Below are 16,001 nucleotides of genomic sequence, written 5' to 3' on the forward strand. Positions count from 1 at the left end.
AAACTATTATAACTTTTGTAAGTTTAAGGCCTTGATTTGAAGAACGGATGTCCTGTTAAATTGATTTCTCAGTTGAAGGTATTCTCATTGGGCCAGTCGTGAAGATTGAGAAACGTTAGGAATATTGTTTTTCCCAGTACTGTACACAGTTGTCAGTTTAGAGGAAGTGGCTTCAGGCGATGCTAGCCTACTGGTTCGCAACAAGTCTTATGATGAGTTTGGTAGCTCTCTCTCCTCCTTATCCGTAATTATAAATTGAAACGGTCTGCTAACAGGTTCACTGAATATTCAACGGAGGCTTCATGGTTCTAAACGGATAGTACTCAAATTTGTTTTTCCCTCCAAAGTGAATTGAACTCACCTCTTACGACTGAACGAAGTGGAAATTTTATCATATATATATATTATAATTATATATAATTATATATATATATATATATATATATATATATATATATATATATATATATATATATATATATATATATTATATATATATATTATATATATATATTTATATATATATTGTGTGTATTTTCATTTGTGTTTTTGTTTGTTAACCTCGTGACTCATTATTTGTTCTGTTTCAAATAACTTTTACCGTTATTTTCGTATTTTACAAGTTAATGTAGGAGTAAATATGAAGTATGTGTGAATCACCCGTTTGTTACGCTAAAATCATGTCAGAAATGTGATGACTGGTATTGTAGTATAGCTATGCAGTTTTTGTTAATGGAAGTTTTGGAGTACTTCTGTTTCCATTCTTACATGTCTCAAGATATATTAGAAATTTTGGTGTAATTTTTAATTTTTTTTCTGATATGCTTGTATGTGTGCGTATTGAACACTGTTCTCTATAAAGTGTAGGCTAATGTGGCGTTGTCATCTGATACAGTCTCCTGCCTCCCCTACCGCACCCCCAGACGGCTGTTTATCCGGGCTTTACCGCCCAGCCGGTACTACCTTTTGTGATAAAAGCGTGACCCAAGTATAATCTGCTGCTGTACGCGGAGTTTTCGACGAGGCCTCGCCGCCTTTCAGTTTCCGATCATTGCTCACAGTTCACGGTACTCAGTGACGTCAATCGGTAGACAGTTTTTGTTGATAGAGACTCTGTTAATAATACGTTATTGGCTTAACAGATTGATGCAAATGCTGACACGCTCAAAAATCCCACAAATCACAAAGTGATGACAATACTTGGAGTAAACTTCGTTTGTCAGATAAATCATAGACAATACCTTCTAGCAAATGTGAAGAAGAAATTTGCTTTTTCAAACTTGAAGATTTGGTGAGTGTTTGGAAGGGTTCATGAAGAATTTAAGAACAGATTAATTTGGAATAGAACTCATCGTAGGGTATCGCCTTTGGCAGTCTTGCATGATTTACAATTAATTGTTTTCCAAAGTGACGTTTTATTGAGAAGATTGGCGTCTCTTGTGAATAAATCTGAGACACTGAATTCTGGTGGCTCGTAGAACACGCAGCTTGTAAGAGGAGATCAAATTCACATTTTTTAGTAGACATGATCATTGCTGCTGCCTACGGCAATAAAGGTCTCCTGTTTGGGATGCGTCTCTTGGTATGGCTGTTCCTCACTGCTGAGGTCCACGCGTCGCCTGCATCCACGGTATGTTTTTCCAGTATTATATTTTGATTATGATCCGACTTTATATTTGAAAACCTACATTCGGAAGTGTGCATGAAGATGAGCAAAGCACTGCTCACAGGCGATATATTATTATCATTGTTTTCGTTACGTCGAGGATTCAGATATTTTTCGTTGTACAGTTTGTGAAAGCAGTAATCCTCCAGTATTGCCTACCCCTTAAGGAGACTGTGTCGTCAGGGCACCTTACGTGGTGCACTGTAGGCATTACTAAAGGTTATATTTTTATATAATATAGTGGTTACTTTTTTGCCAGATATTATGTAATTGTAATAATCACAGTGCCCTCTTAACTTCTGGAATTCTTCGCACCTTGTGTTGTTGGTAATTCCACATTTTTCTCTTCTTGCTTCCCTCTTATATCACCTAACATAACTTACACTTTATACTGGCGTTTCCACTTATGTAAAAATTTTACATTTTTCACACTGATAAATATATATTTAAACTATAATGTGTATATGATAATTGCATATCCATTATTTCATATTTGTTTTTAAGAAATTCATTGTTAGGATTTTCATTTGAATTTACTTATGTTGCTCACGTGAAATTTACTTAATGGGTAGGGTAATATAATGGTAAACTTGAAAAATGTTGCGGATTTTTCTTTAAGAAAGTAAAATACGCTCCCCTTTGTTCCTGGAAGATCAGTCACGGGTATTTTTCAATAATCCAGGAAAAGTGTGTGTTTAAAGAAAAAAATGGAGGTCTTACTAGTGTGTTTTAGCGAGAAGTGGCAGAAGGAAGTTCTGGCAAGATCTTTTCTCCTTGAGGAAATACAGTAAGGCGTGCATTTTTTCCTTTTCACAGTGTCGCTGAATTTTTTCTTCTACTATAAGGAATGCAAGAGCAGGCTGGCGTCATGGCTGTAGTTCATTGTTGCTATTCATTTCTTGAATGGTTTTAACCGTTGTGTCCGCCCGTTCTTCCAAATCGCTATAGTATACTGCAGTTTTTTTTTTTTAAGTTTTCTGTAAAAGAAAACTATTGACAGCTTTGTCTGTCCGTCCGTACTTTTTCTGTCCGCCCTCAGATCTTAAAAACTACTGAGGCTAGAGAGTTGCTAATTGGTATGTTGATCATCCACCCTCCAATCATCAAACGTACAGAATTGCAGCCCTCTAGCCTGAATAGTTTTTATTTTATTTAAGGTTAAAGTTAGCCATAATCTTGTTTGTGTCAACGCTATAGGACACACCGGGCCATGGCTGAAAGCTTCATGGGCCGCGGCTTGTACAGACAACTCGATTGCGTCGAAGAAACTTGGACGCACTTTTTAATTGTTTTTTCTTGCTACTAATTGTATGATTCTCAGCTCTCCAGACTTCATAAACCCTGCTTGAATGAATAGCTGCTATCATCAGCCTTCAGTCTTATTCGTCAACAAGGACCATGAAATGGTTTGTTTGTTTTTGTTTGTGTAGTGACAGCAGCAATGTTTGTTAGCAGGCTTCCCTCTTTGTGTATGATAGTTGATATAGGGAAGTTGCACAGTCATGCTCAAATCTCAGACGACATGATTCTTTTTATATTGTACAAAATCTCAGACTCAACGTAATGTTGCCAAGTAGTGTTAAACTTTCTTTTTTCATTTCCAATATCAAACACGTCGACAAGTTTGCGAATTCACAGCTAACACTATTTTCCCTATGGTTATATAAATATGATCCTTTTATGCATCGGTATAATTAGTAATTTGTGTGATTTGAACTGATTTTTTTTACGTTGTTTACCTCCAAGCGGGATGTGATTAGGTCAACAGTGCTGTCAGTGACAGCGCGCTAACATGCTCCCCGGGCTGGTCAACGTAACTTCCTCAGAAACATTATGACAGTAGACCTAATAAGCTCAACAGTCATAACAAAATGTTCAAAATAGGAATATGAATTACGACAAGTTTGCTTTGAATGTTGAAGTTTTAGGCTGTGTTCAAGCAGCCTGTGTTGCAAAATGATTTATAGGCGTAAAAAAATAATCTAAGTCATCTGAGATGCAATCTCTGTTTCTAAATAATTTATTTGTAGAGATTACCTGTTCTTTGAAGAATAACAGGTGATGATGATTTAAAGTATACGGAGGAGATGGCTGATAATCGTCATATCTATTAGTACTAATATAAAGTCTATGGAACACTTGTTTTTTTAATTGGCTTAAAATATTATTTTCTTAAAAGTCCCTCTGCATGCTTTTGGTGTATAATTTATTTTTTTCACAAGGTAACTTGAGGTGCAAAAATGTGCAGATAACTTCATATGCCTTCTGGCCAGAAATTGTTAATATAGAGATGTGAATGCTAAGTGTAAGGTATTTATAGTAAGTAAAGAAATCTAACATACCTAGGCCTAGGAACAAAATCTTGGCTCTAACAAAAGAATAATAGCATAGGCGATTATTTGCTAGTAAGCTATAATTTTTGAAGTTAAGAAATATAACATTTATAATTTTATTTTTATCAAAATCCAAATGTTCCTCTAACAAATATAAAATAAATGGTTTCAAGATCTTTTCATTGTCACTACTCATTGTAGACCATAGAGGGTAAATATACCAGTACCGCGCAGTTCGTTGGGCTCTCACCAGGGCGGTGCTGCAGAGCCTTGCGGTCATCTTGAAAGGTCTGGTAACTGCACAAATTGAACATGGGCTTAGTGTGATTGTAATTTTTATTTTATCCTGAATGTTTAGTGAATGTTTAGGGTTAAGTGAATGTTTAGCGAGTGTTTAGGGTTAAGTGAATGTTTAGTGAGTGTTTAGGGTTAAGTGAATGTTTAGTGAGTGTTTAGGGTTAAGTGAATGTTTAGTGAGTGTTTAGTGAATGTTTATGAGTAAGTGTTTAATGAATGTTTAGTTAGTGTTTAGGGTTAAGTGAATGTTTAGTGTGTAAGTATTCAGTGAATGTTTAGTGAGTGCTTAGGGTTTAGTGAATGTTTTGTGAATGCTAGTGTTTAGGGGTCCAATGAACATTTAGGGTTTAGTGAGTAGTGTTTAATGAGTGTTTAGGGTTTAGTGAGTGTTTAGTGTATAGTGCGTGCTTAGTGAATGTTTTAGTGTATAGTGAGTACTTAGTGAATGTTTACTGTATAGGGAATGTTTAATGAGTTTAGTGTCTAATAGATGTTTAGGATTAAGTGAGTGTATAGTGAGTGCTTAGTGAATGTTTAGTGAGTGTTTATGGTCTACTTAGTACTTAGTGAATGTTTAGTGAGTATTTAGTGTTCTATGAGTGTTTAGGGAGCATTTAGTGTATAGTGAGTGCCTAGTGAGTGTTGAGTATTCAGTGAGTGTTTAGTGTTATTGAGTGTGAGTGTATAGTAAGTGTGAGTGTTTAGTGAGTGTAAGTGCAGTGAGTGTTAGTGTTTAACGATTGTACATTATTGTTTAGTTAGTGTTTAGTGACTGTATGCAAAGAAAGTCCTGTAATTTACAGGAACCACTTATGCTAGACACTGCTGAGATCCAAGAGCAGGTGCTAAGGCCTTGACCACAATGGGTGGAGCGCTTAGGTCAGCCTGTTTTTGTAAGATAATTTTTCTCTGTGAAATTGGGTTAAGTAATAATAATAATAACAGCAGTAATAATAATAACAATAGTAAAAATAATAGTAAAAGCATTGAAATTATAATAGTAAAAAATAAAAATAATAGCAATAATAATAATAATAATAATAATAATAATAATAATAATAATAATAATAGATATTTGAGATTGTGTTGATTAAAATGCAAAATTCTGTACTTCAACTACAATAAACCTCAGAATAGAAGTATTGCCCAATATATTTTACAGTGATGGTTAATTTACCTATAGAAATAACATTATAATAATTAAAGAAAAAAAAAACTAAGTTGCCGTAGTGCCTCATCTGTACAGTATAGTACAGTATTATAAGTTGGACCAAGACCTTTCAATACAACCACAACCACCCAAGGGTCACACGCTCGGCAGGGAGATCGCCACTCCATGTTATTGAGGTCTATGTTGTAGACCCATGTTCGAGGTGGTTCCACTCAGCCCAACCGCCACTTTCATAATTGAGTCACACCGGCTCCGTCCACCCATTTATGTCAGTGGATGTGTTCTGGCTACAGTAATAATTTTGTATTTACTTATTACCTTTTTTTGAGCGTTGATGCATAAAAACAAATCAAATAGTACTATTTCAAAATTTATGGTTGCATTGCAAGCAATATTAATGTAATGACATTTTTCTTCTTTTTATTAATTTAATATTTGAATCTTGGAACTGAGGTTTGCTGATAACACTTTGTTGTTGAATGCATTGGGGGTGAGTGATATTTTCTCAGTTTTGAAATATATATGACAGATTTCGCTCATATAAAACATATTATGGCCTTGTTGTATGAAATAATCTCGTTTTTGCATTGAAATAATAGATAAATATGGAGCATGTTAGTTTGCCAGTTCATGGATTTTAAACGAAATCCTATGCAATCACGTTGTATCATTTAAGAGCATAGCTGTACCTGGGGCTGGAAAAATTAAATGATTGGTGCTCTTCACATCTCTGGTCACAGAATCTGACTCCCAGGATCCTTAAGCCTCTGATTGTTTTTCTTCGTTTTGAAATACCATTTTTCACTGGTTTTGCCCTATAGTAGTGCATTTTTTACAACAAACACCCAGCTCCAGTAGATGAGAAATGCTAATCTTCATATGCTAATACCTCATGGCCAGAGAATAAACATGCTTTCATGTACCTTAGGGCAACATTGTTTTTAGTCTTTTTTTCTTGTTCATAGATGGAACTGACCCTGGCCCGTTTTCTACCACTGAAGCTGAAGACTGGGCCATTTTTTAATACCTGTTACCAAATTAAAATCTAAATTGCTTAAAGTTCCTCGAGTATGTGTGTGGTTCATAAATTTGTATTGGGGCATTGAAACTGTCAAAATATGTATCATAAGTGAGTCTAAATATATATAATTTAAGTGTTAAATAAAGTGGCATACCCATTAATATCATATCCCTTTCTAATGCATTTGACAATAATCGATGAAACCATGATTTTTTTATGCATAATTTTGAGTGGTTTGGGAGTGGTTTCAATTCTGTTTCTGTTGATTTGTGCTGGTAAAATGAACCAATCTTTAATACAGTCTCAATTTTCAGTTTGCCAGAGAACGAGCTCATGGAGAAATTAGCAGTCATCGCATCCGTCCTGAGAGGAAATCGCAACGTTAGTATATTATGCTTCTGCATACTCGGACGCCACTGTATTTTATGTCTTGGTGTTTATTAATATTAATTATAAGTTTCATTCGATGCCAAGTGTAATGAATTGTTCTTGTCTTTTCAAATGTGTATACTGTATTTTTATTTTGTCAGACAAGTTTTAATTATAAGAAAATACTTCAACTTGTGAACACCGAAAGTTTCGACCATATTAGTTTTTGAGGAACATTTTCATTGCTCATGTTCATGGCGTCTGTTACTTGTAAGAATATAGTTTTCTTCTCGTAGGGGGATTCTGCCTACATCAGACCTTGCATGATGGATTGTAGGCAGTATGAACTGAGAATTCTTGTCATCATCATCTGTTCAAGCTGTATTGGTTTTTGCATTTCAATTTTCATTGCAATTCTTTGGTCTCCTCCTCCCAAGCTGTCAGATTTCTTCAACTTTGTTGTGGAACCTTTGGCAAGCCCCGAACATTAAACTGTTCGTGACTGCCCAAAATGCAAAACTCCCAGTTAACTGCACTCCATTCCAGAATCTCTGGCATGGATAGTTATTGCTTTTCTGCTGGAGTGGTTGAATCTAGAAACATATGCTTGTCTTCCATTGTATCCTTTAGGAAAGTTTTCAGTGCGTTGTGTGCATCTAAGAACCGAGCCATTTTTAGCTCTTGATGGCCCAAAGGAATGGTTTCCTAAGCTGCCTCTCCTGACAGTAGAAGTTCTTCACCTTCTGCCAATCTGGAAAGATCTTAAACCGCACATTCCATCAGAACCTCCATATGCTTCATCTGACCATGTAGAAACTGTTGTCTGTCTCTTGCGATCTAATGGCTTTTCGAGAGCGGCTAGGGAACCAATCCTTAAATCTTGAACGCCTTACACTATTAGACCTTGTGAACAACAGTGCTCAGTTATTGGTCCTGATGCTTGTCCTGAGGGAATACCAGCACCTGTACCTCTGTAGATAATCCTATCAAGTTTTTGTGGTATCTCAGGTACGAGAAGCAACTTATGTTTCAGGGCTTAAAGTATATCACTTGGTCTTCAGTTCTGGGACATGCTAACTTGAATATTGCTCATGACTTTGGGTGATGCCTTCTGATCTTTGGAGCTGGGGGCCCCAAATCTTCCTGTCATTGTGTACAGTGGAATGGTGCTCATGACTGTGGATGAGGCCTTCCAGTCTCTAGCTGGAAGTCCCAAATCTTCCTGTCATTGTTTATGATGGAATTTAGATGTCGCCCTTAAATTTGATATTACCTCAATTTGAACTGTTGGATAAAGCTTCCTTTAAGAACTTTCAAAATTTTTCTTTTAGTAAGCATCAAGCCCTTTTTTGTGAGGCTTTCTTCAAAGGATTTTTTTTTTTGTTTTAGGTCTCAAAACAGCATCAAAGCAAAGCCTTTTCCAGACTTGTGATGGTGCCTAATTTAACTGCTTTAGTAGGCAGTGAAGAGGAAGCTGCTACTATGCCCAGTTTTAGCTCTAAGACCAGGTATTCATGATCAGGTTTACCTGTCAGTTCATCGAAACTGATGTTCAAACTTATGTGTAGACGACAGTTTGTGGGCAGAGTCAGTCCACTCGCCAGAACAGGTGAACTGATGGATTACCCAAAGTTCTTCCGACTGACTGACAGGTAATCGCACGTGGACAGGTAAGTAACGGTTTTGTGACAGTTTGCCTCCAGATTTTGCCTGAGAAGGATCTCAGCTGCTCGGACCAGAATATGGATAAACTATATATAAGCTCGCAAACATTTTTAATTTTGGTGCTGTCGAAAGTGATGGTACCAAAATTAAAAATGTTTGTGAGCTTCCCTTTTTTTTCATGATGACCTTTTCAGAAAACAGTTCCTGACAATAATTCAAAAAGAATTCCCTGCCTTAAACCTTAAAATTGTTCCAAAAAAATCCATTAATGACCGGATCTCTGTTCAAAATGAAAGACCGCCTTAGTCCTCTTCTAAAATCTATTGTTATTTATAAATATATGTGCCCGAGATGTGATCACGGAACTTATGTGGGTTGTACGAAGAGGCTACTCAAAGTGAGAATAGATTCTCACAGGGGCGTAAGTTTTAGAACGGGCAGTAGATTAACAAATCTCAAACAGTCAAATATTAGGAACCATTCTAAGTCATATAAAACACATTGAAGATAAGGACTTTACAATTATAGGTCAAGTACATAATGAAAACAACCTAACAATCTTGGAGTCCATTATGATAAAAAAGATAGTTCTGTCTTTAAATATGCAATCCTCCTCTGTTTAGTTGTTTATTGCCTAAGGTGCGTTGTTTGTTTTTACGAAACCCTTTCAGTCACTGCCTGTCCTTTGCGAGGATAAGGTACAGAAGGGCCTTAATTTTTTAGTGTTTTATATAATTTGACTGTTTTTAGAATCTTACAGATATTTTGTACATATTTTTAGTGTTTAGTATAATTTCCTGTTTTAAGATGTTCATAAATTATTTTCAAGTTTTCTACATGCTGAAGTTCATTAAATTTGATTAAAAATTGCGTAATTTTAATGGATTATGCAGTGCTTGGTTTAAAGTTCATTTATATCTTTATTATAGCCTTGAGGATGCGATTATGAATCGTGAAACGTTGGCAAAATAAATGTACCCGAGTACGACGCCTTTCCCTATGGTTCCCCTGGTGAGATGTACCTAGAGCTGCAGCTCCGTCTTCTAAGAATATATATTATATATATATATATATATATATATATATATATATATATATATATATATATATATATATATATATATATATATATATATATATATATATATATATATATATATTAATTGATTACTGTATTTTTTGTAGCCCTGCTTCACCAAAGACACATGTAAACTGTCAATTGAAGCTAAAAGTTACCCTCAAAAGACAGACAAGTACTTAGTTGGATTAGGTTGCCAGTCGGAACTTCGTGTGGAATAATGGATTACTTTGTAACAAATTAATTACATCAAACCCCCTTTCATTACCCACCTAGTCCCAACAAAGAAAAAATGTGCTGTGATAGCAAAGGAAATCACATAAACAATTAGTCAGCATCTGACACAATTTCCCCTGACTCAACGAATGTTTGTACTCTAGTGGTTATCGTACAGTTTTAATATTGGGAAAGGACATTTCTCTTCCAAACAAAGGTGATCAGGATCCACGGCTTGCCTGAAATATACTTACACTTGACTTTCCCTAATTCCTACTTACTGCATGGTAATAGCTTATGCACTTTTCACTAGGCATTGATCATTATTCATATACTAGACTTCATAGAAGAAATAGGATTATACCAGGTTCTCATGTAAATGGTGGCTGAAGGGGGAACAATGGAAAAAATTTAAGTACAGTGGAAGAGATACTAGCAAATCAATGAAAATCTTGTCAATTCCAGACAAGAACACTTATTGTCGATTCACTGAGTAAAACAACAGACAGGAAAGGACAAAGGATGGAGTTGCTCGGAGCACGGATATGTGCTCGTTTTATGGCAGCTGGTCTCTCTCTGCTGGCGTGAGGTCAGGTCAGGGCTGCTGTTTGCTGTCAGTAACACTTGTATGGAGCCTCCGGCAGTCTGAAAATTAGACAAAACATTGCTGAATGCATAGAATGGGGAAAAAGGAAGCTTAAGACCACCTTCACTAGAGGTTACTTGGTGAAAACCCTACCTGTTGGTTAGGACTCTAATGCTAACTTATTCCCTACTAAGACGTTACTTTTTTTGAAAACACAGCCTACTGCCCTTGCTCGCATTCTCTCAGCTTTGACAGAGACGCCTTCCTGTCTTTGTTAGAATGATATTCTTACTAGATAATGCAGAGGGGGCAGTCAGCAGAATATTTATAAAAGCTCCCCCAAGAAGGCCTTCACTCCCTTTCGGGCGTGAAGGTCTGTGCTAAGCAAGCTGTTCGCCTCTATTACTTTACTCTTCTCCCCTGAGCAGAGTGGTCCTGTGCAGTCTAACTAGCTATGGACCTACATAACTCTAGAAAGGAGATAAGCTTTAATCGCCTATTTACAGAATCCTAACTGTACTTTAAGGTGCTTACAGTTATTACGTGCTACCTCTTATAATTGTGATGTTTTAGACCTAGCCAAATGGTGCATTCTATGGTATCTCCTATCCTAAACTATCCTAACACGGCCGTAGCACCAATGGAAGATACAGTGAACTAGCTAAGTTACAAGGTTTTCTGTACTACAATTGGTAATTACTAGTTGGTACATGAGGTTTGCCTCATATGATAAATGCTTGCCTCACTGAGGTCTTAAGCCATGCGTGTCATGAGCGTAGTGGCTCTCTTCGCAGTAGTTTAGATTGCTTGATTTCAGTTACCCTGTACTTACGTGGTTACTGCGGCTTGATGGAAGGTGTAAGTGATAAGGTTACTATCCCGATGTACTTAATCTGGTCTAGGCTACTGTAGGGTAGAGATCACGCTGGCTACCTCCTCTGGGCAAGGGGCCAGGATCACTCTTAGATGGTAAGGCTGTGCCGAGGGGGCACAGGTGCCAGGGTGAGCTCATGGCTCTGCAACTACTGGGTTCCTCCAAGGCCTAAAGAACAGGGATGTTTATAAAAGAGGTTAAATTAGAATTGAAAGTGAGTGGAATTCAAGACTCTGCTAAGAAACTTGTGCATTGTTTGATAACAAGAACTAATAATGAAACAAAAATACGTAGAGACAGAAGTAACAAAACTCAGCAAAATAAATCTCAAGAAGAAATTAATATACAAAAAAAAAAAGGTAAAGAATCAAGAAACAGGTGCAAATGATATGGATAATATTCTGTCAAAGTCATTTGAAGCATTAATGCAGATAGGAGCACAAGAAGATACTACCTCAGGGGTAGAGGAGGAAAGTTGTGATAGACCGGAAATAAAAGATAAAGAGACCTTTGGAGAGAACACCCCCCAAAACGAAGAAACCAACTATTACTAGAGAAAACAGCGGTTAAACCAAAGACAGGACATGGAGAAAGAACACAAAGAAAAACTAGCTAAGAATGAATCTTTATCTCCTAAAATAATGGTAAAACATACGGATGCAAATATCTAAAACACTGAAGGAAGAGATCCGTACCATAGATAACAATGAGGGAGAAGAGATTACACCATCTCCAATAATTGGTACTAGAAAAAATGAAATGAAACAAAAAATGTACATGAAAACACATGTGGATATAATGATTGATTCGTTGAATTGTTCAATAATAACAAAAACATAACAAAAGATAGTTTAACAAACATAAAAAATTTTATGAATTATAGAAAAAAAGAAACCACTGATTTGAGTACACATGAAAAAGGTTGCACACTGATTTGAGTACACATGAAAAAGGTTGCATGTACATTGAGCACCTGAGCACACAATATATTATAAAGAAAAACAAATGAATGTCCTGGGGTAAATTATTAGAAAAAATCCAAGTTGGCAATGGAAAAAAAAAGCTCGACCGTTATAACAAAATATTTTCAATGCCTATATTATACAATGGAACTTAATTGGTCTACAGACCAGATTACACCTAGGAGAAATACAACGATTACCAAAAGAATATGAACCAGTGATATTATGTTTACAACATGTCAACAAAACTGTATCAGCAGTAGGTAAATACACCTTAGCATGTACATCACGAGATGAAGAAAGAAATCTAGGTACAGTTGTATATGTACATAACAAAATAGTTTATGACAAAGTACCTGTAAACATTACTGACTTGCAAATATCTGATATTAAAATCCGAATGAAAACGGTAATTATGTAATTTATAACTTATACAACCAACCTAATGAGAATTACGACATTGATAAACTTGAAGAATTACTTACAATGCCAAGGGACCTACATTAATAGTAGGTGATTTTAATGCTCACAACCCCGATATGAGACACTTAATTGTACAAACTCAAATAGAGCAGGAAGTAAAATAGAAGAGCTCGTGGATTCAAACGACATGTGCTGTATAAATGATGACGAAATTAGTACATATTTTTCAAAAGCACATGGAACATTTTCCTCAGTAGACTTAACTCTATGTACAACCAGCATAGTAGACAGATTGGATTGGAGTACTGTTGATGACTTGTATGCCAGTGATAATTTCCCAACATTAATTTCATTATTACAAAATAAACCCGCCAAGTATGTCCCTCAATATAACATTTATAAAGCAGATTGGGAGCGATATGAATCCCACATTAGGAATATTCCACCATTTGAGTATGTACAAGATCATAATGAAACAAATAGATTTCTCGTTGATTTCATTAAAAATGCTGCTGATCAAGCAATACCAAAATCAAAATCTCATCCAACAAAACACAAAGTTCCATGGTGGTCTGAAAAACTAACAGAATTAATAAAAATAAAACACCAAATTGGAAGACGATTAGATAATTTGAATACAAAGTTCAGTAAAATAAAGAAAACATTACCGATGTTAGAAGAAAATTTACAAAAAATGACTATATTATGATTAGAAATTGATATATTAAAACTTCTATTTAACAAAAGATCTGGAAAATTTGAAAAAGTTCAAGGAAAAATCATTTCATGGGGAAAATATGTATCAGATCTCTCTAATAATACTACCATACAAAAAATATGGGAAAATTTCAGGAAAATAAATGGTACTCATGTTAAACCACCTAGACATGCCATAATAAGGGATGGGAAAAGAATACTTGATCCGTAAGAAATAAGCAATGTAAAGGAGAAAACTTGGCAAAAGTAAGTAGTGATAAAAATGTAGATGAACACTTCCACATAAAGAAAAATAGTATAGAATTAATAACAGTTTGAAACGATAGAATATATATATATATATTATAATGGAAAATTTAATATGGAAGAGTTGGAATTTGCTCTCTTGAACAGCAATAAATGTGTGTCTGTAGGTGACTGTATTTGTTTGGAAATGATCTGCCACTTAGCACCTTTGGCAGTCATACTTATTACAGCTTTATAATCACTTATAGCTTCGAAATTTATTTCCTGATGAATGGCATAAAACTATAGTTGTTCCTATCCCGAAACATGGAGAGGATCCCAGTAATGTAAACAATTATAGACCAATTTCTGTGACAAGTTGTTTATGCAGATTACCAGAGAAAATGGTAAATGCTCGACTAACATGGCACATTCGAGAAAATTAAATTTTGACTCCCACTCAATTTGGGTCTCGACGTAACAGATCTACATTGGATTCTCTATCTAACCTAGAAGACCACATATGAAGAGGATTTGAACAAGAACAAATTATCTAATCTGTTTTTGACATTGAAAAGGCATATGATACTGCATGGAGATGTGCAGTATTAAAAACATTACATAAAAACAGCATCCGTGGACATTTGCCTAGGTTTATCCAAAACTTTTTGACAAATTGCACTTTTCAAGTGAGAATTGATGATGTAATGTCAAGTACATTTCCACTTGAGAATGGTGTTCAACAAGGAAGTGTCCTTACTGGCGCACTATTTACTTTAGCAATAAATGACAACAGTAATAATCTACCTTTTGGGATTAAAAGTAAGATGTATATGGATGATTTTGCCATATATTATTCAGCATCTCACATAAAACATGCAGAGCGAATCATTAATAAAACTATAATAAAAATAGATGATTGGGCCTCATCCATAGGCTTTAAATTATCCATATAAAAGACTTGAGCAGTAATGTTTTATAAAAATAAAAGTGGAAAAAAGTTTAAGAAATAGATTTAAAAATCAGAAATCATTCCTTACCAATTGGCCAAACAGCAAAGTGTTTGGGATTAGTATTTGATACTCACTTGAACTGGAAACCCCACATAACATACATGAAATCAATATGTAACAGTGCATTAAATCTATTTAAAAAATGATCGAACACTACTTGGGAAGCTGGTAGACATACCCTTGCTGTACTGTATAAAGCAACAGTGCTGTCTGTCATTGATTATGGAAGCGAAATATATGGCTCGGCATCAGACGCAATGCTGAAAACATTAGACCCAGTTCATAATGAAGGCCTTAGAGTATGTTCAGGGCCTTTAGAGCGTCACCAAAGTTATCTTTACAAGTTGAATGTGGTGAACTACCTCTCTCTCTCCATAGACAGTTAGTAACAATAAAGAGTGCCCTGAGAATTCAGAGAAGTGATTCTTCAACCAAAAAATTATTTGGATTAAGATATGTATTTATAAACAGTCATCCACCTCCTTTTCCAATTAGATCTAGAAGGTTGTTCGAGTCACTGAATTGAAATATACAGCTACCTTCAATAGTAAAATACCTCCTCCTTGGAATATGAATAAAATGAAAATTTGCATACATTTAAAATATTTATCAAAAAGTTACTCATGTACCCCAGAACACAATAGACAACATACAGTAGAACATATAATCCAAAATGGTCCTTATTACGCAATATACACAGATGTATCGAAGTCACAATACAGAGTGTGATGTGCTGTAGTATCCCAAGACAAAACCCCCTCGAGTAGGACGCCTTGAACCTACGAGGTGAGGGGCTAAGGGACCCTGGCCTTTGGGCCGGGGTCCTGACGAATCATCCTACGTAGTTTTTGGTTTAAATGGCGTGGACATTTCCACATTTGCAAAATTTTACTGCTTAGGTGAATCTGAGAACAGATCGTTTTTTGGACGGGGTTCACATTCGAAGCTAATTGTGGGATTTGTGGTGATTGAGTCGCCACCCGATGTGGTTTGGACCCAAGAGATATCTTGGGGGGCGGAACCATCTCTGGGGATCAGCCCATCGGAATCCAGGGGGCCTGGTTTTTTGGAGGTGGGACTTCTGGCTTTTGTCCTGAAGCCCGCCCGTACGTTTGGAGTGGGGAGTCAGTCCCCATTAGTGGGGACAGAACTCCCAGCTGGCGGATTGGCTTATACCTGGGCCACTGCAAGCGTATTGGTGCTATCCCGAAAGGGTAGGATATGGGGTGGACTGTTGGGAGTCAACTCTCACTTGTGCCATTGGTGGAGAATGCGAATACCTGACTGATCCACAATACTTTCTTGATATAACCAAGCAGTTTTGGGTAGGTGGATGAGCCGGTTTGTGTGTGGTGGTCTGATGTGTGCATGTTTGGCATCTTGGG

The 16,001-nt window shown here is 36.1% G+C and overlaps 1 protein-coding gene across 1 annotated transcript in view; it reads left to right on the top strand.

Annotated features, from left to right (window-relative positions):
• The first annotated feature begins 695 nt into the window (after window positions 1-695).
• LOC136853488 (sortilin-related receptor-like) overlaps window positions 696-16,001 on the top strand; it is a 159,341-nt gene continuing 144,035 nt past the window's right edge. The window contains exons 1-2 of the mRNA XM_067129110.1: window positions 696-1,630; window positions 6,803-6,869. Of these exons, the coding sequence (XP_066985211.1) occupies window positions 1,526-1,630; window positions 6,803-6,869 (172 nt within the window). The 5' untranslated portion in view covers window positions 696-1,525. The remainder of the gene's footprint in view (window positions 1,631-6,802; window positions 6,870-16,001) is intronic.

The sequence above is a fragment of the Macrobrachium rosenbergii genome, chromosome 3 (assembly GCF_040412425.1).
Source record: "Macrobrachium rosenbergii isolate ZJJX-2024 chromosome 3, ASM4041242v1, whole genome shotgun sequence".
Lineage (NCBI taxonomy): Eukaryota > Metazoa > Arthropoda > Malacostraca > Decapoda > Palaemonidae > Macrobrachium > Macrobrachium rosenbergii.